This window comes from Chamaea fasciata, unplaced genomic scaffold, assembly GCF_029207755.1.
Source record: "Chamaea fasciata isolate MVZ Bird 193981 ecotype frontalis unplaced genomic scaffold, bChaFas1.0.hap1 SCAF_7, whole genome shotgun sequence".
NCBI lineage: Eukaryota > Metazoa > Chordata > Aves > Passeriformes > Sylviidae > Chamaea > Chamaea fasciata.
The window spans coordinates 10433517-10460123 of NW_027094092.1; the positions used below are offsets into that span (position 1 = coordinate 10433517).

The following is a 26607-nucleotide window of genomic DNA, read 5'->3' on the forward strand; positions in this document are numbered from 1 at the left end:
TGCAGCGCCACACCGCCCCAGCCACCCTGTCACCAGCACCGTCTGCAACCCCCATCCAGCAGGGCTCAGCCTTGCAATCCCTGCAAGGCAACCTATTACACGGGGTAAGTTGTGGTGATTCCAGCTTGGCAACAGTAAGGGGAAGCTCCCAGACCCGAAAGCTCCTTTCCCACATTTTGTGGGCAGTTTTCGTAGGAGCCTGCCCGGGTTCTGAGCTCTCCCTTACGTGCTGCAAGGGGCATCTCTCTTCCTCTCAGCCAGATGCTGCATCTGTGCACCAATTCCTGCTTCTATGCCACACAGCCTGCAACACAGAGGGTTCCTCAGGACACTCGATAGACATCCCTTCTCAAAATAACCAGTGGCAGTGCACTCAGACTGGAACTATGCATCGATTCTGCAAGTTCAGACTTGCAGGAATAAATCCAGAACTACCACTATGCCAACTGGAAACCACCTGATTTGAATTAAAGCATCACTGGTGTCCAGTGCAAGTGGAGGAGAGAAAGGGGGAAAATACAAAGGGGAGACAGAATTTGGACAAATCACAAAGGGGACTGATGGATGCAAGGTGGTACTGCAACTGCTAGCCATAAAATTCCTTTTTGGTTTTTTGGTTGTGTTGGTTGTGTTGGTTGGTTTTGTTTGTCGGGAGGATGAAGGCTGTGGGGTTTTTTGTTGGTAAAGTCAAGGGGGAAAGACTGAAAAAAAGATTCTTTAGGTAAATTTTTTGCCAACTAGTGAAACAAACAATTGGGCTGCTACATTCTCAGACATGAATAATGGTGTTTTCCATGCCAAGAAGCGAAGGAATTTAAGGAGAAGGTGAGATGTATAAAATAGCAGGCATTTCATAATTTTTTTTTTGTCCTCTGCATTACGGTTCACTGCCTTCATCAATTGTGCAGCAAGTTTCTGAGGCTGACAATTACTTGTGCAGCAAGTTTCTGAGGCTGACAAACTGTGGCACATGTGAAGGGATGCTATGAGCAGCCAAGCACAGAAACTTCTTTGGTTCTCACCTGCTAAAGTCAGTGTGAGCTACGGAACACCATATATCCTGCAGAATCCTTCAGCATTCAATCTTAAAAAAGCAACCACAGCTTTAAGAAAATATTGCTATTCTCTTACTGACCAAATGCTGGGGGATTTTCTGTTGTTATGGTAATAAGTATTTTACAGTATGTTTTAAAATAAAATAGGAAAGGTGACACTTTGTCACTATGTACATACGATGTTCTGCAGGTTTCCCAATCTGTCCTCTTCCCTTCCTGCCCTTTCTCCCCAAATATACATAAATTCTTAGTTTTCATTTACAGTTTAACAGCATAGGAATGCTTATGCTGGAAACACTGCCATCCAATCCAAAACAAAATCCCTGCTTTCACTTCTGTTTTTAAGATTGGCAAATAATTTTTTATTACTTTTCACTCTGAAAATGTTCAATAACCTTCATCAGTTTGAACAGATTTAAATCTTGATGGCTTTGTTGTTTCCTCTGTGCCCATTGTCACCTCCTTTCAAGCTGGATTCCATGGATTTCAATGGCGTTCTGCACATTTCTGTCCTTGCAGATTCACTCCTGAAGCCCAAGCTCTTGCAGTAGTGTGGTATTTGTTACACGTGGGAAAGTGTCATTATATAGAAATTCTGGTATGACAAGTACCTGTCACAGTTGTGTCACCTTTATTCAACATGAATGAGCTGAAAACTTACCTTCTGATAGTTTGAGATTTTCCGTAACACAATCCAGTGAGTAAATTGTGTTTAATGCTTATAGGTATGACATGGGGAAAGAAGCTTCTTCCCGTGAAGAAGCTTCATCCCAGGCAAGATGCAACATAAGAGCTCCCATATGACAGCCCCCTTTAGGCCTTACATAACCCTTGGGACATGGTGGCATGCTGTGTTGAAAGCATTAGGAATGAGGTTGGCTTTGGAAAGAAACTGGAAGTTCTGCAAGATCATGTGTTTGGACTTGCCATCTGCACCGTTCAGGAGTTACTACACGGATCACTTTCTCCCAGTCATCTGAACCGTGAGTCACACAAACCAGAGGCGGAAGGCGGATGTGTGAACAAAGCAGATGTGGGTGTTTGTGGGGCTTCTCCTCACCTTTCCAGAGCCCTTTTTTTCTGCCCTGCCCCATCCAGGGCAACGACATTCAGACCTTTGGGAAGCCAGGGTGGCAGCCACCTTAGCCACCACCTGGGATGGAGGCCAGGCTGTTAAAGGATAAAACCCCTCACGGGTAAGTCTCTGGAAGTCTCCATGACTCAAACTTCCACCTACAGCTGGAAGCCTGGCCATCTTTGTTTTGTTTAACTCAGCAGGAGCAGAACACTCCACGGAGTGCTCACCACGACAAACACGAATGTCTCTCCCGAGCCCTGGTTGTCCGAGGGGTGCCTGCAGCCCTGGACAGGCCGGTTCACGGCCAAAAGCACATGCAGGGAAATAGTTTCCAAACCCCAAAAGCAAGCCTGAAACTGGATCCATACAGACAGGCTCCTGGAGCTCAGATAGCAAACCTCCTTCTCCGGGGTCTGATTGCAAGCCCAGGGTTCTCGTCTGCTATCGGCTCATTTTTTCACCTCAGCCAAATCCGAAATGTGGGCTGACAGAGGGGGCTTTGATAAATTTATTAAATAAAATTTAAAAACCCCCTGAACAAACAAAAATATTACGAGCACATATACTAGTCTATATCTATTAAAGTACCCTTCCGTGAACGTGTCTATAGCTCGCACGGCAGGCCCCAGGCACTGGAGCTCTGTGAGGGCTGCAGCTCGGCAGCGAACGGCGCTGGGACGCGGCCGCCGGGCGGCCGCCATGGAGCGGCTGCGCCACTTGCGCAGGCCCCGCTGCCCTCGGCGGCGACGCCGGCAGCCGCGGGCGTAGCCGCGTTCGTGAATACGGCTGCTGCACTGCGGCGGCGGCACGGCGCAACCAAACCGCCTCCCTCCACCGCCCACCCCGGCCCCGGCGCCGCCCCCTTCCTCGGCTGTGATTGGCAGGGCGGGTGGAGCGGTCGGCGGCGATTGGCGGGTGCCAGCGGGAGGTGGGGTAGGTTGCGTGAAGGGTGATAAAGTTAGTGGGGCTGCCGGGGAGCGCCTGAGACGCGGCGGCGGCGGTCGGCGCTCTATGGAGGTGTTGGGGGGAGGCGTCGGGCCGGTGCTGCTGCTGCTGTGGTGACTCGGAGACTCGCCCTGTCCCGCGCGCTCCCCCCTTCCCCTCCCCAGCCCCGGTCCCCGGCTCCCTTCCCCTCCCCCCCCTTCTCTTGCCTTTTCCCCTGCCCTTGGTAGCCGCCGGGACCCGGGGAAGCTGACGAGGCCTTAGGGAAGGTGAGAAATGCGGGAGTGGCGGGAGAAGCGCGGGTCTGGGGCTGGGAGTGAGCGGGTACTGCTGTAGCTGCAGCCTAAAATGGCGGCTGCCGGAGTGGCCGCCATTTTCTTGTCAGTTGCTTGTGTGTTTCTCCCGCACAAAATGGCGGCCCCGGCCGGCGGCCGCTCCCGCTGCCGGCTGTGCGAGCCCCGCCGCCGCTGAGCGAAGAGGTGGAGGAGCTCGGCAGCCCCCGCCAGGTGCGGAGGGGAGGCTGAGCGGCAGTGTTTCAGGTTAGAGCGAGGGAGACGGGAACGGGCAGTGCCTGTCCGTACGGGCCATGCCTTTAGTTGCTTCGGGTCGGCTGCAGGATGGTGGTCTGGCCGCGGTCTGGGGGCTCCCGCACTGTTCCCCAGGTTTCCCTTGGAGAGAGTAGCCGCCGTACGTAGCACGCTGCGGTCTGAGGATCCACACTGCTGGTGGGGAGGTGACGGGAGGATTTTCGAATTATTTTTTTACTACTGTTCATTGCCTTCCCTTCGCGGGAGTGAGGCGCGGGCTGCCGAAGCGCCGCGTCAGCCGGCGGCGTCCTCGCCCACGTTTCCTGTTTGGGGGCTCGGGCGCCGCGGTGCGGGGCGATACCGCCTGCTTCCCCCTCGTGCCTCCCGGGGCGGCCGCCGTGGTGCGGGGGGAGCGGCTCCCGCCCGGCGCCCTGGCGGAGAACAAAGAGCCGGGCGGGCGCGGGCAGCGGGCGGCGCCCGCCGGGCGGGGCGGGGGGGCGGCGGCGCCGCGCGGCGCCTGCGGGGGGCGCCCTCCGCGGCCGAGCCTTTTGTTCGCCGCCGCCATGTTGTCCCCGCTCCTCGTGCCCCGGCCGGCGGGCGGGGGACGCTCGCCGCGCTCGGCTCTGCCAGGGCTCCGAGCGCATCCGGGACACTTTCAGACTTCTTTTCCCCAGGCGGTTCTGTCCCCGAGCTTGCCTGTCTGCTATGTGGGCAGTGCAGTGAGGTTCTTTCTGCAAGCTGAAAGTTGAGGTGGACGGTACCTTTTTTAATCATTTCGTACTTTAGTACGCCGTTTGGATGCAGAATACACGCCTTTTTCTACATTAAGCGTGCATTTTGTTGTCTGATGCTTTTCACTTCAGAATTTGGCTGCTTTGTCGTGTCATTATGAATCATAGTTTCTAAATCATGTGTATAAAGGACTCTTTGTGCTGTATAATCACAAAAGAGTACTTTCGTTCTTTTCTGCGTGTACTCTTGGCTTTTGGGTAAACTTGAGGGTTTTGCTCAGTCCATGATTTCCTTGTCTCTTTCCCCTCACTCCCGGTGGAAAACATGGCTCTAATGATGAAGTGGGCCTTCCTGTGACTGTCCCAAGTATTGCATGAATTAAGGTTTTCTTACTTGCTGTGAAGTTCACTTGGAAGGTTTTCATTCTCAAACAAACATTTGTGCTTTTTAAAATGAGACGTTACGACTGATAGTAAGGAAGTATAATATGAATGCTTGGTTTGTCTTTCTAGGTTTTGTTTTTCCCTACCCCGTCAATTTAATTTTATTCTTTTGAAGATTCTTCGTTGTCAAGCCGCCAAAGTGGAGAGTGCGATTGCAGAAGGGGGTGCTTCTCGTTTCAGGTACCTGTTGTTTGTTTGATGAGTAGTTAGCAGTGGAAAATCTCCTTTGAGATCTTAAATTAGTGTAATGGTTATACCGAAACGGAGATATTTGGACTTACCCAGGACTCCTTGGTTGTTTTTAACAGTGCTTCTTCAGGCGGAGGAGGTGGTAGGGGTGCACCTCAGCACTATCCCAAGACTGCCAGCAACAGGTATGTCATCTTGCTCTTTGAGTTGCATTATTTCAAAGTCATAGCATGCTTGATAGTGAATATGGAACTGAAAATAGGCTAGCTTTAAAGTTGTACCAGAAAAACCTACTGAATTAAAGACCTTTAAATGTTTTCCAGTCTGTGCCCTTTAAAGTATACCTTGTGATTGATAGGAGGTGCATGGGCTTGTTCATATATTTACCTTAAAAAGTGGGGAGAGTTTTTTTGGGTGCCATGGGTTGTTGCTGTTGAGTGAGTACTTTCCTGTGCAGCAGATGGTGTCGGTAGGGGCAATTGTGTGTTCTTAACAAAGCAAGTAATGGAATTGATTTGAGTAAGGCAACAGTGAGAGGTTAAAAGGGCAGTTCTTTAAATGACTTGTTTCTGTTTTAATAACCGTATTCTTCAAATTTTTGCAGCGAGTTCCTGGGGAAAACCCCAGGGCAAAACGCTCAGAAATGGATTCCTTCACGAAGCACTAGACGAGATGACGACTCCGCAAACGACAAAGAACGACATGATGCAATCTTCAGGAAAGTAAGAGGGTAAGTTCTTCACAAAATTCCTTCTTTCGTTACTGTTTCCATTAGCAGTGTGTATCTAAGAAATGGGCTGGAGTAAAGGAAGATGTGGGCCTTGAGTTTGGGGGATGTGTGTCCTTTTTAGCAAGGAACCAACCTGATAATCTAGCAGCAGAAAACACTTAAAGTAATTATTGTAAGCAGATTTGTTTTCAATGATGCTTCACAGCCTGAAGGTCTCAAAAAAACCAGTTAAATGGAAAATTGCGCTTTTCTATTTTTAATAGACTAAAAAGGAAAAAGATAAGTTGAGTGTAGAGCAAATCGTAGCATACTTACAATATCTATATGTTCTGTGTTTTTGGTTTTTGTTTCTCTTTAGCATACTAAATAAGCTTACTCCTGAAAAGTTTGACAAGCTATGCCTTGAGCTCCTCAATGTGGGTGTAGAATCTAAGCTCATCCTAAAAGGGGTCATACTGCTGGTAAGCTAGTTGCATTTCTTTTAACTACAATTCTCTTGCATGCTAAACAGCAGGGGGATTTGATGTGATACAGAAGTAGCATGAAGAATGCTTTTGTGTATTTGGATTATCGAACACCACCTCCCACCCCTGCTTTCTCTATAAAAAAGGCTCTATTGTGGGGAGGAAGTAGGTTTATTGCTTTAAGTTTCTCATTTAGAAGTCTCCAGGATCACTAAACAGGATTGGAGGCTCTATGATTATTTCTTTAAATAATCTAAGATGCTCATTAGCTCTTACTTGCTTGGCCTCCCCCTCTTTCTCTTTTCCTGAGGAGCAGGCCTCTTGGTTTTGGAAAGGCTGCCACTGGTGACCTCTTGGGACACTGATGTAACTGTTACATCAGTTTTTTAAACAAGATCAGATTGTTGATAGTAACTTAGGTATTGGGATAATAAACTTGAGTTTTGTTGGCCAAGGATTCTAGAGCCTCTTCAGTAGCACACAGTGGCTTTTGTCCTTTGCTTCAGCATTAAGACTGGTGTTGGACTACACTGTTGCTGTGTTTGATTTAGCAGAAAACAGGATGTTCTAGAGGAGAGTAGTAATAATCCATTCTGTGTTTTGTAACTCACCTTCCTAATAACATTTTCACCCTGCTGCTGCCTGCTGCCTTACTCAACCTGAATCTCTGTAGATCGTAGACAAAGCCCTTGAAGAGCCCAAGTATAGCTCGCTGTACGCTCAACTATGTCTGCGACTGGCAGAAGATGCACCCAACTTTGATGGCCCATCAGCAGAGAGTCATCCAGGACAGAAGCAAAGCACAGTGAGTGCATCTCTCAATCTGGAATGGTAAATTTTGGATGCATTTGTAGCTGCCCTGATTAGCTTAATTGGTTTTTTTCCTCTTTCCGTAGACATTCAGACGCCTCCTAATATCTAAACTTCAAGATGAATTTGAAAACCGAACCAGAAATGTTGATAGTAAGTTTTAAAACCGCTTTAATACAGAATCTATTTGTCATCTTTTCCCACAGCCATGTGAAACAGGCTTCTTTGTTTTCCAGTCTATGATAAGCATGATGGTCCCCTCCTCCCTGAGGAGGAGGAACAGAGAGCCATTGCCAAGATCAAGATGCTGGGGAACATCAAATTCATTGGAGAACTTGGCAAGCTTGATCTTATTCATGAATCTATCCTTCATAAGTGCATCAAAACAGTGAGTATTCAGATTGGGTGGGGGCTAGGAGCAAAACAGAATGTGAAAACTAAAAAAAAAAAAAAATAAAAATGTTGATCGTACTTTGGAAGTCTTAGAGGAGGAGCCACAAAATAAAATACCACATTTATGTGGTACTTTAAATAACAAAATGCCACAGAAATATTTCCTGATGATTACTTGTCCCCTACTGTTACCTTTTGGCATGATTAAGAAGTAAGATCAGCTTTGTTCAAAGCCACAGGAGTTGTCTCCAAGGGAAATGCAGTTAAGCCTAGACAGAAGTGTGCCTTAGGTGCTTCAAAATACACACACTGAAGAATTGGCAGTCCTTAAGATTGAATTTTTAAGTCTATTTGCTTTCAGAACAAAACAATGTTTTTGTATGTGTCAGTGTACAAAGTTTGTTGCTTATTATGAATTGTCATTTATAAAATTTTTAAATCCTAAATTTGCTTTTTAATTTTTCAGCTTTTGGAAAAGAAGAAGAGAGTTCAACTCAAAGATATGGGGGAGGATTTGGAGTGCCTCTGTCAGATAATGAGGACAGTGGGACCTAGATTAGATCATGCGAAAGCCAAGGTATGTGCCTATCCAGTGCTGTCATTAACCTAATTAAATTATGTGGCTAAGAGTTTTGAATGCCTGAATCTTCTGTATTCATTATTCATGAGTACAACACAGAGGTTGGGTTTTTCAGAGAGAAGAGTGCCAACTATGGCTCCTAGACTAATTCTCTTGATAAAAAAAGCCAGTCTTTGAAACTCTTTTAAACATCTCACCAGGAGGGTAGTGTTAGGGTCATCAGGAAATCGTGTAAGTGAGAACATTGTTTTTCTAAACACTGCTTGAAGAGATGTGCTCAGGAACTGTTTGTAGCACAGCTAGATGGCTTAGAGATGAGAGTTTGGAGTGTAAGCTTAAAATGAACAGAATTTTGGCTAGCTTGCTTATTTCTGATTTAAGTGTCTTGATGCGTTAGATCTTTAAACACTGTCATCAAGGAACTAGAAGTTCTTGTTCTGGTTCAAGGAACTGCAGGAAAGGGCAGCTTGTTAAACTATTTTGTCTCCAGTGAAAACACTCAAGGCACTGATAGAACTTGTACCTTTTGTTCCTCCAGTCCTTAATGGATCAGTACTTTGCCCGTATGCGCTCCTTGATGTCAAGTAAGGAATTGCCAGCAAGGATTCGTTTCCTGCTGCAGGTATGATGATAAAGTGGCTTCCTGCTGCTTTTTTCTTGCAAAATTGTCTTGAATCCTTTCCTAATATCCTGTTCTGTTCCAAGGATACTGTGGAGTTGAGAGAACACAACTGGGTTCCTCGCAAAGCTTTTCTTGACAATGGACCAAAGACTATCAATCAAATCCGTCAAGATGCAGTAAAAGTGAGTGTTGAACCTAAAGTCCAGAGCCTGGCTTGGTGCTGTGCATGTGGGAGTGCTGCTCACAGTGTGACAGTTGGCTTAAGGGTTAAAACCAGATGGACTTCTGTAGTTGGGGGCTAAACACTTGGCTTTCTTGGGACTGCTACTTAAAACTGACCAAAATTAAAATTCCTGTTTTAAAGGATCTGGGAGTTTTTATTCCTGCTCCTATGTCTCAAGGGATGCGAAGCGACTTCTTTCTGGAGGGACCCTTTATGCCACCCAGGATGAAACTTGACAGGGACCCACTTGGAGGGCTTGCTGATATGTTTGGACAAATGCCAGGTACACTGACACCACAGGGGTGATGGGATGGCTGTGGCTCTGCAGTGTTGAAGAAGAACCAAAACTGCCATTTGTCTCCTTGCTAATCCAGGTAGCGGAATTGGTACTGGTCCAGGGGTTATTCAGGATAGATTCTCACCCACCATGGGACGCCATCGTTCAAACCAACTCTTCAATGGCCATGGGGGTCACCTCATGCCTTCTGCTCAATCCCAGTTTGGAGACCTAGGCAAATCTTTTCTGAAAAGTCAGGTAAGGAAGATGTTCACACAGTGACATCAGATTGTTTAGAGGCACTTCCTGAGATGCGTATGTTATGGATTGTAGTCTGCTTATGTTGAAAGACCTATTCAGATTTGATTCTGGTAACTGATGCTCAGCTGATACAAAAATTCTAAACCACTTTTTAAATTGTACAAAAGATGCAAGAAGCGCACTTTTTTTTTTTTTTTTCACTGCAAGAAAAGGTGCATGTGGCTTTGGTGGGTCAGAACGGTGTGTTTTATTTAAAAGATAGCCCTGTTTTTAGGGATAGATGCTACTCTCCCACCACCCCTGCTCCTTCTTTCTCCCTTCCTGGCAAATTAGAATCTTTGTTCCTCTGGTCCCTCTGGTACTACTTACCATATGATGTACGCCACTCCATCATCTGCACTTCTTTCTCTATATCTCCCTTTCTGAAATAGGGGCAAAGCCAACTCTACCATACCCAGAATCAGGGACTCTTATCCCAGCAACAAGGACAGTCGAAGGATATGCCACCTCGGTTTTCTAAGAAAGGACAGCTTAATGCAGATGAGGTACATGACATGCCTACATTATTTACAGCCTATTCTAAATATTGCCCAATGATTATAGCAAGACGCGTTATTATGAGGACTAATGCTGGAACTCTTTCTCCTCCTCCTCCTCATTCTCCCCCTTCTTTGTCCCTTCCTCTTTAACCTTTTACCCCCCTTACTTTCCTTAGGGTATCCAGCGTCCTATGAGCAAGACTGAGATATGAGGGCAATTTTTTGGGGTGTCCCTTCCTTTCCACACACTTCCAAGAACACTACTCTGACATCAGTTCCCATGCATCCTATTGATAACAATACATATAATTAAAACTTCAGAAAATCCTGAACTTTAGAAACCCTGAAGTGCTGGACCAGGTTAATTTTTTTTGTTGTTTTCTTTTGTTTAGAACTGGCTAATAGGCAAAATTTCAAATGCAGAGTAAACTGCATTGTGATTTTGAATGTTAACCAGACTTGTATCCCAATTTCTGAGCAATTTGGTAGTTTTATCTTGGCTGTAAAATACATCAGCAAACATGCTGATTATCTTCTTGGGTCTCTAACATACTGCATCTAAAAGGAGCATTTCCAGGTTTTTATAGCAGTTGAACTAAATGCCAGTAACTTGCTTTTCGGGGAGTTTCAGAACACGTTGCTTAATCTGTATTTGAGCATTACTATTGTAGAAATGGAGTCATGCTTCAGTGAGATCAGTTGGAGTGAGTCCATGGCTGTGTATTGTTGGTCAGAATACTTGAAACAGTTTGAGTTTTTCTTTGGCTTACTGTTCACAGATTAGCCTGAGACCTGCTCAGTCTTTTCTAATAAATAAAAACCAAGTGCCAAAGCTTCAGCCCCAGATAACTATGATTCCTCCCAGTGCTCAACCACCACGCACTCAGACACCGCCTTTGGGACAGGTAAATACAAAAAATTCCTCTATGTTGTTTGCTATACTTTCCTGTTTGTGATTAAAAGCTTAATTTCTAACGTGAGAAGGGGGAGAGAATTCGTCATCTGCACAGAGCATGACTTGGGAAAAGAATGTATGGAACCAAACTAATTTGGGTTCCATCTGCTTTTTTACCTTTTGTATTGTAATATTAAAGTGAGCAAAGGTAGATGGGCTACAGAGAAACAAATTCTGGTCTCTTTTTTCAGCCGCCTCAACTTGGTCTTAAAACAAATCCACCACTTATACAAGAGAAGCCAGCAAAGACCACCAAGAAACCACCTCCTTCTAAGGAAGAGCTACTTAAACAAACTGTAAGTTAGTGTGCAGTAGTGAGTCCTATGGCTTTAGATGTGCCCTTCAGAAAGAATGTTTAACCGTGCTTCTTCCCTCTCTAGGAGGCTGTTGTGACTGAGTATCTGAACAATGGAAATGCTAATGATGCTGTCAATACTGTGAGAGAAATGAGAGCTCCGAAACACTTCATTCCTGAGATGCTGAGCAAAGTAATCCTTCAATCCCTAGATAGATCAGATGAGGACAAAGAGAAAGCAAGTACTTTGATCAGCTTGCTCAAGCAGGAGGGAATAGCCACCAGTGACAACTTTATGCAGGTACTGTGATCTGATAATCTTGCAGTCTTTTTTTCTTGGCTCTTTGTGGTGTGTGGCTGCTGTAAAGGCAGTGTGCAAATATTTTTTAAGTCTTGTTAATCTGAGGAGGTAAAAATAGTACATAAACCTGTGAGGGGCAGAAGAAGCAATGAAAGGGAGACATGTAATAGTATTTGGGCAATTAATTGGAACCTAGGATCCTCTTTGCAAGTGATTACAGAAAATGTATACTATGAGTATTATCTTGTACAGCAACAGAAGTACTTAAGAACTTCATCTTGTGTGTGTACTGTTTCTTAGGCATTCCTGAATGTATTGGACCAGTGCCCCAAATTGGAGGTGGACATCCCATTGGTGAAATCCTACTTAGCACAGTTTGCAGCCCGTGCCATTATTTCAGACCTGGTGAGCATTTCCGAACTGGCTCAACCACTGGAAAGTGGCACCCATTTCCCTCTCTTCCTGCTCTGTCTTCAGCAGTTAGCTAAGTTACAAGACCGTGAATGGCTAACAGAGTTATTCCAACAAAGCAAAGTGAATATGCAGAAAATGTTACCAGGTAAGACTTGCCACAGAGCTCTTCTGTCACCTGATCCTAGAGTAAGCAAGATGTTCTAGTTTATGCCAGAGTAATATAAAGTGCAGGATTATCTTGGTGGAATTAGCTGTCATTATTATTAAGAATGATGTTTCTTAAGGGGTGGCTGGAGCCTTGAACCAGCACTTAAAGCTCCTGTTTTTATTTCCTTGTCAGAAATTGACCAGAACAAGGACCGCATGCTGGAGATCTTGGAGGGGAAGGGGCTTAGCTTCTTGTTCCCACTTCTGAAACTGGAAAAGGAACTGCTAAAGCAAATAAAATCGGATCCATCCCCTCAAGCCATCTATAAGTGGATTAAAGATAACATTTCACCCAAACTTCATGTAGATAAGGGATTTGTGAATATATTGATGACCAGGTGAGATGCTGTTTTGATGTGTTTTAGGTGCTTGTTTGGTTAAGCTGCCAGTAAGGCACTAACTCGGTAAAGGCTCAAATGTAGCTCTGCAGAAATCTGAGATGCAGTACATGGGGAGACAGATTGTCCTGAGTGAACATTCTCTAGTAAAATCCCATTGTATTTAAAAAGAAAAGCAAGTCTTCAGGCTTGCATCAGTGTGTTTTCTTGGGAAAGGAAGTCTAGACTAGCCTGTGTTTTTCTAAAATGTACAGCTGTGACAAAGGCAAACCAAGGATTTTTGTGGTGCACTGTCAACCACAGTACAAGTCCCTGTGCTTGCTCCTGATTGCAGGTGCAGGCAGGAGGATAGTTGTTGTGATAGCTGTCTGAACTTGAAGTGTCAAATGCTTTGATCTCTTAGTTTACAAAACTTAGCTTGGCTTTTCTCCCGTCCAGTTTCTTGCAGTATATTTCTAGTGAAGTAAACCCACCAGGTGACGAATCAGATTCTTCATCTGCTCCATCTAAAGAGCAGCTCGAGCAGGAGAAACAGCTGCTTCTTTCCTTCAAGCCAGTGATGCAGAAGTTCCTCCATGACCATGTTGATCTGCAAGTGAGTGCTTTATATGCACTCCAGGTGCACTGCTACAACAATAATTTTCCAAAAGGTACGTGCATCGAAGTCTTACTGAATTAGCTTGTCCCTACATTCTTAAAATTCAGTAAGCTGTTAAGAAGGTTATAAAGCTAACCAAGTTAAAATTCACTTTCATAGGCATGTTACTGCGCTTCTTTGTTCATTTCTATGACATGGAGATCATTGAAGAAGAAGCCTTCTTGGCATGGAAAGAAGACATTACTCAAGAGTTTCCAGGGAAAGGCAAAGCTTTATTCCAGGTAAATCTGCTAACATTAGAATAGAGACTCGAATTCTGTTTCTGCTGCACTGGAGTATTTGAGGAGACTTTCGAAGTGTGTAAGACTTGTAAATATCTAGGAACTTCATGGAATATTTCACTAGGAAGGAGTTAAAAGCAATATGAACTAGGCATCTCCTATTTACTAGAGACCTGTGTGTAGTGCAAGTGTGAAAGGTTTTTAAAAATGAGTTGGGGGGAAGATCAGTGTTTTGCAAAAGTACCTAATGGGGAAACAATTCCTGCTCCCTTAAACCAGTTTTGTGTAACTGCAGGTGAACCAGTGGTTAACCTGGCTGGAAACTGCTGAAGAAGAAGAATCTGAAGAAGAAGCTGACTAAAGAACCAGCCAAAGCCTTAAATTGTGCAAACATACTGTTGCTATGATGTAACTGCATTTGACCTAACCACTGCGAAAATTCATTCCGCTGTAATGTTTCACAATATTTAAAGCAGAAGTATGTCAGTAGGATATTTTCTGCGAAAGGTTTTTGTAGTATGTCTTAATAGTCTACAATAAAAATATTTTAGAGTATCTTCAATGTTTAGATAACAGTGTATTAGCAGCATGCAATAATTACATCATAAGTTCTCGAGCAGAAGCAGTCTGTTGCAAGGGTCTTCTTTGCTGCCAGTTATCATAGGCTGTTTTTAAGTTAGAAACTGAATAGCAACACTGAATACTGTAGAAATGCACTTTGCTCAGTGTAATACTTGAGTTGTTGCAATATTTGATTATCCATTTGGTTGTTACAGAGAATCCTTAACTGTAATCGATGGTTGTTGCCGTAATAGTATATTTGCCTGTATTTCTACCTCTAGTAATGGGCTTTATGTGCTAGGTTTTAATATCCTTGAGCCTGGGCAAGTGCACAAGTCTTTTTTTTAAAGGAACAGTTTACTTGCACAAAAACTGATCGGCTGAAGAGATGGTTTAATGCCCTTTGGAAGAGGTTTTTGTGGGTGTGAAACATGACATGGTGAGAAATTTGAATTGGTCTCTTACAGTACTGAAATTAAGTCTACTTAATTTATCAAGACATGTTCATGCCCTGATTTTATATACTTGTATCTATCAATAAACATTGTGATACTTGACTTGTTTCTGAATGTCTCCCAGTAGAAAAGCTTTGGCTGATGACTTGTTCACTTAAGAAAGGAAATATCAGTGGGAGTTGCCTTAGGTTGCAACCATCCTGAAATTACTTTTACACTCCTTGTCTGGCTGTGCAGATGAATTCTGAATAAGGTCACAGACAAGATGAGACACTACAGATGTGTTGTGACAGGAGGAAAGTGATGGAATTCTGCTGAAGAAATGGTAGGGGTTTGCCTTGTTGTCCAGTGTATGCTTTATCAGTGAGTATGTGCTTTTGACTTGGTAATGCTTTGAGCTTCCCCCAGGCCACATGCATGTTTCTGAATCAAGTGGCACTGTCTGTTAGCTGCCTGTTTCTCAAATCAAATTGGCAAAAAAAAAAAAGAAAAAACTACAAAAGAGTTGAATGATGTTGCATTGTACAGGCTTGAAATGTCATCTATTAAATACTCAAAATACCTTACTTCCTAGAACCTTGTCCCTAGTGAGTTTTTTTGTCCTTTTTGATACTCAAGACTTTACCTGTTGAAAGGTGATGTGTTATGGCAAAAGGGTAAGTGGCTGCTGGACTGAAGCTTTGTTTGCCAGTGGTGTGAGTGCTGTAGCCTACAAACTGTTCAGCATCACAGGAGCTGAAGAAGTGAAGCCCAAGAAAAGGGGTAGAGTTGATAACTAGGCTTTCTTTGAGGAAAGGGGGAGTTGGAGTTGGCATGGAGCACCTTGTAATGCTGCAGCTGGAAAAGCAGGTCATGGTTTGCTGTGAAGGGCTCCCTAAGTCCAGTTGCAGCTCTGCTCTCCTGGGTGTTGGTGAGCTGTGATCTGTCAGGGAGTTCTGCTATTGCCTTGGAAACTTCTGTAGTGTGGAGCCCAGGAGATCCGGGTACTGTGCTCTATGAGCCAGATGACATAAAGGGTATTGAACCAGCATTGCTGGCAGAATTCAATGGCACCATCTCTGCATTTCAGAAATGGGGTGTGTTCAGCAGTTAAAGGGAGAGCCGGATACTGGTGTGGGGTCCAGTTGAGAGAGACCGGAATGCTCCACCTGCAGTTCAGTGGCAGTTGGGGGCTGGCTCTGTCTGACAGGGCTGAAACTCCAGGGTGGTGGCAGTGGTGAGCACTGACATCCTGGGGCTTCCCAGAACATTTAATGGTAATGTTCTCCTGAAATTCATGATGTCCCTGTTTGTAAAGGGATGCAGTCACTGCTAGAACTACAGGAGTGCAGACTTCACTCCTCACTCCATGTGCAGGCTCAGGTGCATGACTGCTATAGGTACTATAGTTCTGCAGTTCAATACTCATTTAACCGGATGGACAAATATGAGTACAGTTGCAGGGTTCATTTAATCCTAATTAATTCGAAATTCTGTTCCAGAATTGCATCTGTAAGTGTAATAAGGTGCTGCTGTGAAGTGAAATTTACCATTGTTTCACTAATAGTCCTGTGTTTCTCTGAGTTTGTCAGTTTTTCCTTAAACTTAGCTGTTACTGCTGGTTGCTTTAGTGGTGTGTGGTGCTATAACAACTTCCTGTGCATCTGGTAATCTCTATGTGAAGCATGTGATGCACTTTGCTCCTGTGCACTGCAGAGAGAAGATGGGGAGGAACTATATGTTAGGAAAGAGTGGTTTCCAACTCAAGTTATACCAGAGGTGAGAGGAAAAGGTAGAAGGATGTGCAAGTAAAAACCGGGAATACATTCAGACCCTGTAGCTAAGCTTTTCTGCCACGTTTTGGAGAAGGCTGAGCTGGCAGCTGTGGGCTCCTTGACACAGTAACTTAAGCCTTCTATTCTTGCCCAGCCTAACATGTCCTTACTACAGCCTTCTGCAACTGTGCATGGAGGCTTTGCTGCTTGGCTTGTTTCTAACTGATGACTGAGTTTGGAACTCTGACAGACAAAACTATAGAAAGAACAACTGAGAATGCAGAATAGAATGTAAACAGTAGAAAATGCCACAAAAACGTGAAATTAGCATCACATGACTTGGAAAAAGCTCATACAGTGTGAACAGGTCTGGGTTCTTAAAACTGGTGTAAAAATGGTGCTTATTGCAGTGTGCACATCGAAGTGGTCTCTCCATAGATGAGGAGACGTGGTAGCATCTTCAAGATCTTTACTGCTGCTGAAGTTTTTAAGTGCTGAAGTGTAAAACTTGTGGCTCATCTGGAACGGGATGGCTGTTGGGTGGTCTCACTTCTGTGTTCCTGTTGACTATGAGTGGCGTTGTACTTAAAATGTAAACAGTGTTCAATTCTACACAGTAAAGTCACGGTCAAAATTAAACCACTGTAAATGACAAATGGCTTTTATTAATATTATTTTTAAGTGTTGGGTATAATTATATTGCCAGGAGCATTGGGAGAAACTGCATATTACACATATTTCCTACCAGTTACAGTAACTCAGTTGATCCTCTGAAGTTCTGAATTAGGTTGCAGTTTCCTGTTCCAGAGCCCTCGCCCTGTCAGGTGTGGGTTGGAGTTTGAGAAGGGCCTGTAACAGTTGGACAGCTGCTGCCTTGTCACTGATCATAGCAGTAGGATACCATCTGTCCAAGCTGCAGTGGTGCTTAGCTATGAAACCTCAGAATTCCAGGAATGTGTTCTCATCATTGAATCCTGGAAAATCATCTAGTTCCAACCCCCCCATTACATGCAGGGACACCTCCCAAGAGACCAGCCTTGCTCAATGTTTCATTAAGCCTGGCCTTGAACAGTTACAGGGATGAGGCAGCCACAGGTTCTCTGGGCAACCTGTTCAGTGCCTACCCCCTTCACAGTAAAGAATTTCTTCCTTTTATCTCACGTGAACTCTGTTTGAAGCCATTCCCCCTTGTCCTGTCAATAGCTGCCCTTGTCAGAAGTCCCTCTCCAGCTCTCCTGCAGAAGAACCTTACACAGACTCAACAACCCCAACTCCTGGGAGGGCTGTTCCAAATCACCTGATCAGTCCCTAAAAGTCCAAACATCATTGTCATTCCTATGCAGTTCTGTTTCTTGGGGAACAATGTAGGAAGAAGCCTTATGCTGTGTGGGAAAAGGAGGAGGCTGGGTCCAGAAGAAAGGTTTTTAAAGAGTGGCTTATCTAGACCTGCTTTTTTAGCAGATGGAAGCTTCCCTCTGGATGCTATTTGGATTTGGAGTGCTTTTTCCCCAGAGTAGTGTGTAAATCCAAACAATCATTTCAGCGCACTCCTGAACTGTGAAAGTTTAGAACACATCTGCACCATGAATTATCACAGCTTATGTTGCAATCCAGGCAAGCAGCTGCAGAGATTGGTTTAAAAAGAGTATTGCTAATTCATGCTTATTTTCAAAAGTGAATTCCCAGGAGCTGGTACAGCACTGCAGAGGGTGGTGGGCTTCTTGTCACGGGCACCTGAGAAACCTCCATTTATCAACTGTGGTTGCTGTAGTGTTTGCTTCAACTGCTGCTCAGCTCCAGCCTTGTTCTGGTGTGGGCTGTGTGCAGGGGCTTGGACTACGTGGCACCACTGCTGTCATAAGGATTCCCTAAATTTGGGAGGAGGTTGATATAAATAGCAATGGTGTGTCAAAAAATGATTTGAATTAATGAGAAGGGACAAGAAGTTTGAGTCTAGTGACAGAATGGGTCAAAGTGTCGCACAGAGGTAGTGGCTTTCCCCCTTACCTCACATGAATCTCCTGTAAATTGATCACTGCTGGTTTTTATCTCCAACGATGTTGGCCAGAGGACCAGAGCACACAGCAAGTCCTCTTGCCCAGCAGGCATAGGGGCAAGATCCTGCAGGCCAAGCTCTAGCCTGGAACAGTTGTATCTCCACACATTGGATCTGCGAAAGCAAAACAGAAACAGCTCTGCTCTGTAACAGGAAAGGGAAAAGCTGCACAGACAGCTACAGTTGCAGGCATCAGGGTGTAACAGTAAAAGAGACTGTATAAACGTGGCTTTGAGGGTTTTTTTTTATGGCAGTGCAGTTCTACATACCCAAGATACACCCAAAAAGAGCTTGTCATTACTTCAGAAGTAGCTGTATTTGTTATTCAGCAAGATACAAGCCAGTTACAGTATCTCCCTGGATCCACCCCTATCCTGGCATTTCAGAATAAGCTGCACTTCTAAAAGACCAAGAATTCTCTCGAAGAGGTTCAGGCCTTTCCCTCTGATGAGCAGGCATTAAGACTCTTCAGGTAGGAGTTCCTTGAATAATGTGCCTTTTAAGTGCTGCTGTAAAGGCACACAGGCCTGTCTGGGTTTGATTTAGGGAGCCCACATCCCTTTCCTTTAAGGGAGGGTAGTTGGAGAAGAGTGAACTGTTATTTTTAATGAGTTGACGAAGCAGCCATGGCAACAGTTACACTTGGCATGGATACATGGCTGGAGTGAGGAAAGGAGCCAGCCGAGGGGATTTTTATCTTCAAATATTTTGCAGTTTAGAACAACGTCAATCTTGCATTTAGTTTTTGTTTATGTTAGCAGTAGAAGTGCCTGAAGGATCTGATGTGTGAAGTATTCACAGAATTTTCTTATCTAAGAAGCTATGCAAAACCACTTAAGTTTGTGAAAGCAAAAGGGATCTTTAACTGGTTTGATAGTGAGGAAGAGTTTATAGTTTGTTCTGTTAGAAAATGGATGCTTCTCTTTTTGGTAGGACAGAGTGAACTCTGAGAAGTGGAAGTACATAAAGTTAAAAGTGAAAGACAGGTGAAGGCTTGATCTGCATTTCTTTAGGGATTTTGTTTAACCCTTTAAGAAATGATTGCATGTTCTTTCAGATTTCAGAGACAGCTGCCTCCACAGCAGAGTAACAAACAAGGCTCCAGGCACATGCAGCAGGCCAACTGCGTTCCTTCCCAGAGGCATAAAGCAGGGGAAGGATTAAAGCCTTGGGTTTTTCTATTTGTACAGATACACACACATACATGTTATGTATATCCCCATTTATCTTTATTCCTTTTGTTCCTCTTGGAGAAATGCCACTCAGTTACTTGATTATTTTAAGATTAGGTTGTTAATATTTCTGAGTAACAGTAGAAGCATTAGTCCTAATCCTTCTTCCCAGTATTGACAACAAACCAGGAACTGGCCTGGGGTTCAGCTCCCATGTAAACCTTAAACAGCCCCGTGGGCAGAGCTGAGAAGGGCAGGGCTCACTCAGTTTCATACAAGGTACATTTTTAAAGTCAAGAGAGCCCCAGCCAGGCTGTGGGGAAGAGGCCCAGCACGACACAGCCATGGAAGGCAGGGTAGGTGCACTGCACTGCTTTTAGGCTGTACAGAACTGATTACTCACTTGATCAACACAGCAGTTTCATTTCCTGCTCCAGTGAAGGTTTCCATGGTTACCTCCAATTTCCCATAGTTTCCCATCTATAGGATTGATGTAATTTAATTGCAAGATGATGAAGTATTTAGCTGTGATGAAAGGCCCTTCATAAATTCAATTAGATAAATATCTCAGTAGATTTGCCATGCAGGTAGGGACAATAATCCAGTAAAACCCCAGCACAGACCTGCAACAGGTGAAACCTGTCAGTGGGAGTGCACTGATTGTGGCAGTCCAGGGGGGCTGGAATGGCTCTGATAAAAGACATCAGTTATAAATACAGAATTCTATCAGCAATCCTTGTGGAATTCTGGCCAGTGCAAATTTCATAATAATCTTCATGAAGGACTGAAGTGCAACTCAATTCAGGAATAATTTCATATTTTACATAATCTCCTCAAAGACTCTATGCACTTAAACTGGTTTGTATGGGGAAATGCCCTTGATTCAAACTCTTCCTTCTCTTCTTTCTTTAGAAACAGGCTGTTCCTTGGATCAAACAATATAAACCCAGGTAATCCTGTTACTTCTGACATCACATGAGCATGGATTTCATCCTTCAATAAGGAACATAAAAAGACAATAGAGATTGAGATGAATGCTGGTACTACACCTGTTAACTGTACAGTAAGACACAATCAGCAGTTAGACACTAGAACCTGGAAAGATGGGAATGGGCTTCCTCCAGAGCCTGGTGCCGGCACTGGAACAGCTCAGGCTGAGAGCTCTGGATCCCAGCACGTGCACCACAGAGGAAAGTGTGTCCCTGCACTGCAACACCATAAACACTGTGCTGTCTCTGTGTACTCACCCCAGCACCTCCAGGAGCTCCCAATTCCCAGCTGCTCTTTGCTAAGCACTTGCACAGCTCCACAAGAAGTAATCCTTACTTTGCCTGACAATCTGAATAAAGCTTGCTGTTGGCATTTGCTGAAATGGCAGATAAAAAGCACAATTTGGGGAGAAAAATCCCTTAATGTAATAAAAAAAATCTCATAAAAGCACAGTTAAGAAGGGAGCTGGTATATGGATGTATTCATGCCTGTTCTGGGAAATCTCCCTTTCAGTTCCTCAGTGTGATAAAGGTGCATGTAAACTTGATCCTACTGGATTGGTCTAGGGAGGAGAGAGAAGGGGAAATTACATCTCAACTGGAAACTAATTCAAGTGAATAACAAAGAAAACATCTGAGCTCCTGCGGTGCTGGGCGGGATTCCTCTTACTTAACTATCCAAATGCTGGGTGTCTAGACATCCACATACTCCTGGGGCAGCAGACAGGAACAGGTTCCTCGGAGTGACTCATTCCTACCTTACACAATTACCTTGGGATCGGATGATTTGCCCCCTGGGGATGCCAGGCCATGGGTCTCACTCTGCCAGGTGTCTAGACTGCTGATTTTCAGATGTCTGAAGATAAATAAAATTCACTTAAATCACTTGGCCCTATAACACTGTAACAAAATGTGCCATTGTTGCTAGAGGAAAATTTAAGTAATTGATCCAGCCCTAACTTTTTTTTTCTTTTTCTTTTTTTTTCTCTTTTGATGGCAGTATGAGATCGATGCAGTTTGGAAATCAACATAGTAGTTTTGTCTACACAGCACTTACAGCAACCCATTTAATTAGAATTTCAAATTTAGATATGTAACCTGTAGGATGTGATGCAGGAAATACATACAGCTCTATGGGAAAAAGCATAACCAGCAATACACGTAACAAAAATCTTGGCCATAATGTCTCTCAAGGTCTCTGAAGTTCTTGGTTTTTTAATACCACCTTTCAAATGCTCATTATATCAAATTGGTAATCATTATTTACAGAATAATTTTGTCTTTTTGCCTTTTCCTTCATGATTTTTCTGCTTTTGGAGACTTCAGGAGTTTCTCCAAAACACTGGATTTCTGCACCTCTGACCCACATTCTTTCCCCTTCTCTTCTTTGCCCTCTTGAAGGGTGTCAGCCCCACTTCCCTACAGCCTCTTCAGCAGCTGCAGCTCTGAATTGCTGAGACAGCTCTTCTGAGCCCAGGGGAGACAATGATGGAATTTAGAACCACCACAAAGGAAAATAAATGCACATGTGCTTGTCCACACATCACCCTGTGCTACCTCCCTCCTCGTTTTACACCCTAACCATTCAAGGATGTGAGATGAGTTCACCAAAACCTAAATCCAGAATGTTTGAATTAGAAATCTTGACACATAGTAAATTCTGGTTTGTTTTTCCTTGCTTTTCCAGTTTTGTATCCCTGGGGCACTTCCCTTCAGACATCCAGGCTTTTCACTGCAGCCACAAAGGCTGAGCACTTAACACAACAAACAGCCAAACAAAAAAACCCCAGCCAAAGACAATAAAACAAAACAAAACAAAACAATCCCAAAACTCCCTGAGGAGTGCTAGTTCTCATTGTTCTTGCAGGTGAGGCTTAGAGAAAGCAGCAGGTAAAACAAGAATCAGGATCAAAGAAAGTGGCAATACTGAATACAGAACTTGATGCTCTGCTGCTCAGGGACAACTGCATTAATCAAAAGTAACTCCTGGGAAGCAGACAGTAGGTAAAGAAGCCCTCTAATCTGACAAAACTCCCTGGATTTTTTAATATATCAATACCTTTTAATTAAGAAGCTTGCTTTGCTTTAAATTTAGATTTGTCCTCCCGTCATTCTCTCAGCTGGATTTTAGCTTTTTCTTCTCATGTTCTACGTAAGTGTTCTCGCAGATAACTCTCCATTGTTCTGTGCAGTCTCAGCTTGCTTTCAAAATAATCCTTTTCCACTTGACACTAATCATGGCTGTAATTTCCTTAACAGAAGTGACATGAACATTCCCTTCTACATCTCTCAACTTCACAGGTCAACCTGAAATTACATAGTACTTTAGTTGTGAGATTAATGTTACCAACTGTTTTTGTTAAAAAGTGAAAATTTTAAAAATTAACAAATTTCTAAACATTATTCCGAAGATTGGGTGTGGATTTAACACATTTGTTACCAGCGGCTAAAGTAGCATCTGTTACTTCTCAAGGCACAGCAGTTCACAGGAAAGGGAAGAAGCACAACCAGGACATGGCTTCCACTGCCCTTCTCTGCCCACATTCTGCTCACACTGTTGATTTTTTTTGTTTTCTGGTCCCATGAGCCACTTAGAGCATCCACAAGAAAGTATATTCCATGTGTGGATCCAAATGGCCATCTCCATCAGAGAGCTGCAAATTAGAAGTTTCTGCTTCAGGAAAAGAAATTATTGGCTACAGGAAAATCAGCCCTGGTGTAGCTGTTCTCCCATACCCCAAAGTTTTACTACTGGCTCATTTTAGTCATATCAGATTTACTAATTCCTAAAAAGAGTTCACAGAAATGAATCCTCTTAACTATTAATAGAAGCAATGTCTGCATTTGTAGCAGTTAGGAGTTGAGACAGTTGACCAGGGAGTTCACAGCAAAGACCATCACAACTGGGCATTAAACTAAATCCAAGTGGAAGGCAGGAGGAAGGACGATAAATTTTAGGATAGGGCCATTAGTCTAGGGAGATACAATCACTGGACTGTGCCTAAAGCAGTTCTGATTCTCTGACTGGGACCTGTGAGCCTGCAGGTTTGTCTAGTGAAGTTTTTCCAGATAATCCACGTAACGTGGATTTTGAAAGGGCTTTTCATGGCTTTTTGGTTCTGCATCTCACACTCACCCCCCCACTGCCACCCTCAGTGATTGGTCTGTGGTTGTTTTGGGTTTGTTTGGTTTTTTTTTAAACAAATCATCACAGGAAGTTTTCCCAAACAAAACAAATGCATGTGATTATTTGGCAATCTCAGTGATTGAGCAACTACAACCACAGGCTCTGCTGAAGCTCTCCAGGAGATATTGATTAATTGCCTACTAAAAGTACTCTGTGAAAGCAAAGCAGCTTCATAGCAGTTCAGTTTGGACAGGAATTGAATCAAGTCATGCCTGGCCAAAACCCAGCTCTTCAATGTGGGGATCAACAAGGATGGTCAGCTTTTAGCAATAAAGGTTTATTTCTGTATGACAATTCTGGCCCTAATTTGTTTTCAAGCCATACTCTTGGCCAGCACTTCAACCTTTCTAATAGCAAAATTATGTGTTTATAGTTCTCTTTATTTAAATTAAACCATTCAAAACCAAACACAGATCTTTTCCACTAGACTTCATCTTATGAAGGAGAAAGAGGCTGTGGTTCTATTACTAATCAAGCAACAATGCTTATAATTTTTTCAATCAAGGTACAATTTGTGCTCCAAAAACCTTGCAGATCAGACAAAAATTCAGTACAGCTCAGTAAGGAATCATCCTGCCCCAAAGCAGCTTCATGTCGGTGCTACATGAAATGTAGTCCTGATGTACAATCTGGATCCCACATCTTCACCCACCCCCTTGCCCACCATGTTTTCTTACACATTTCTTAAAAGCAACATCAAAGACAGAAATGTATGGAAACCCTAAGAAAAACAACATCATTTCAGCTGGAATACAGCAACAGGACATTGTGCTAAAGTACAGCTGAAGGGAACTGCTGCTGTTTTGGGGCAATTTAGGCCAGCATGGAGAACAATTTAAAACCTGCAGTTCTTTTTCACTGAGAATAACTTCTATGCAAATACTATATATACCACCAACCTCTCACTTACGCTGAGCTTGCACTGCAGCCAGCTGAGGTGAATCTTGGGTTCTTCTAGGATCCCAGCACAGTCTGGACTGGACAAATGCATTTAGATCCTTGTGTCTGTTACATTTTTCCTATTTTTAATGCATACTTCACTTCATTTTACTGTTACTATTTCCACTCTCCAGTTTTATAGTTGGATAGATCCACAGTTCTTGCACATGCACCAAATAAAATATCCTTTCTCTGCACTGTTCAAAGGCAACAGAAATTGAAACACTCATGGCAAGGCGAGCGTCTCTTGGGGGCTTTAATTACAGACAAGTGAGTGCAGAGCAAAAAAATTAACAGAAGATCCCAGACAGAAATACAGAGACCCAAGTAACTAAGGATAAAGACTATAAATAGTATCTATCTAAGCACTGATCTGACACATCACTGATTTTCTGTCCTTCCTTGCCCCTTCCAGTAATACAATTCTGTTTATGTGGCAACTTCTAATTACCTCACAGCTATACCTTGGCTACTGCATGGACAAACCTTGAGCAGCCCAGACTGCAGAAGGAAATGAGCAACACTCCAAGAGTTATGGGTTCAAACTCCTGCAGCACATGCCAATTCCCCTAATGCAGTGGCCATAAAACAAAACGGCTGCATGAATATGGAATTGTCTGTATGAACACTGACTAAAATCACCACCTTGAATATGTGCATGAACGTGGCTTTGTTCCTGCAAACCCAAATGAGACCTAATTACTCTTTCCGTTTCGGTCTTAGTAAATAGCTGCTGACAATAATTCTTCCTCTCCAGCTGGTCTGGGACAGCTTCCCACAAGAAAAAAGAATGTTACCTTTTGGTTAGACTGATTCCCATGAGAATGGCGTATGTACTAGAATAATTTAGCACAGCATAACAGATACAGACAGTTTAGAGCAGTTCAAACTCTATTGAAAGCTGGAACAAAGCAGTTATCTATCTTTAAAGAGTGGAGATGCATGAAGAGATGTTTCATGTTCTCTGGGACATCTTCAGAATTGGTAGTTAACTGTCACCAGCTCAGAGCAAGACTGGTATTTATTAGTATTTATCAGTATTAGCTCTACCTAAAGGAGTCTGTGGTTCAGCAGTGTCTGTACAGCCAGAATCTCCAGGTGCAAAGGTGGGAAGACTCCAAAACCAGTTTTCTCTAATAGAGTTGTAGAACCAGACAGAGGGAATATAGCATTGCATGAGATTCTCCTTAAATTACAATCTCCTCTGTCTTATAGAATGAACAGCCAGCAAAGATGAGCTCTCTACTAGTACCTGTGTGCCCTAAATCAGAAAGTCACTTCTGATTTAGCAGATACAGTCTGGAACATTCTGGCTGAGACCTGTCACTGAAGATAGGTCGTGCAACCAATTCAACTGCATCTTTGACAGGAGGCCCTAAGAACCAGAATGGGACCACAATATTTCTCAAAATGTCCGAGAATGTTTTTAGGTATTTCTCAGTGTGTCCAAGAATGCTTTAGTTGTTGCAGTTAGCATCTGGGATTTGCATGTGAGAGAGGCAAGAGAGCAGATTCCTGTGCTAAGAACTCTGAAGGGGTCAAAAACATTTAAAGAGCCAGAGCATTGCTTGGAGCCTTCCAAGGCAAAAGAAAACACCCCTGAAGTCACTGCCACAAACACTCCCTCTCAGCTGCTAAAACCCCGTTTTCTTCAGCTAAAACTGGGCATTTGTATTTTAATCAGCAAAGGCTGGGTGGGAATGTATGAAATTCTTGTATGCTGTTGAGCCAAACAGCACTGCTGGAGTTCAGACAACACCACAACAGTGTTGGGGGCATCTCCAAACAGGGAGATAAAGGGACATGCATAAAGTAAGGATGATACATATTTAGAAGCAGAAATAGGGACTCTTTAGCATTTATCATTTCGAATGGAGGTAAACTCAATCAAGTCCGCCAACTCCAAATACTTCACCAGCCCCAAGCTCTGGAAGCTGCAGTGAAAGAAGTTTTTTTTGCCTCAGGGCAAAGGAATAACTAAAAAGAGGAAGAAAACAACCCAGAGGCACTTGAAGAACAACATAGCTATGAGGAACATTCTTAATCTCCCCAATAGTTATGAACCACAGGTAAAAAAGACATTACAGGCTGCATGACTACAAAACTGTACCTTCTATAGGTGCAGCCAAGACCAAAAAATCCTGAAGTTCCAAGTATTTCTAGTATAAAAGTATGAAGCTTGAGCGAATGTGGACCAAAATTCACAGACAGGATAGAAATAATACACATTTTCAGTATAC

General features: G+C 43.6%; 1 protein-coding gene and 1 non-coding gene across 2 annotated transcripts; both read left to right on the plus strand.

The window, feature by feature from the left end:
* The first annotated feature begins 2213 nt into the window (after positions 1–2213).
* On the plus strand, positions 2214–14372 carry EIF4G2 (eukaryotic translation initiation factor 4 gamma 2). Its single transcript, XM_066186795.1, has 24 exons — positions 2214–2251; positions 2744–3044; positions 3306–3344; positions 4893–4957; positions 5086–5151; positions 5571–5696; positions 6055–6157; positions 6834–6965; positions 7057–7123; positions 7207–7358; positions 7830–7940; positions 8482–8565; positions 8649–8747; positions 8930–9071; positions 9163–9323; positions 9758–9871; positions 10645–10770; positions 11012–11116; positions 11201–11416; positions 11717–11975; positions 12171–12375; positions 12814–13025; positions 13133–13254; positions 13550–14372. The coding sequence occupies exons 1-24, from the start codon at positions 2214–2216 to the stop codon at positions 13613–13615; spliced, it is 3111 nt and encodes a 1036-aa protein (XP_066042892.1). The 3' UTR covers positions 13616–14372.
* Positions 9913–10083, plus strand: LOC136292907 (small nucleolar RNA SNORD97). Its single transcript, XR_010721990.1, has one exon. It is a non-coding gene; the product is annotated as a small nucleolar RNA SNORD97 (small nucleolar RNA).
* Positions 14373–26607: the final 12235 nt, after the last annotated feature.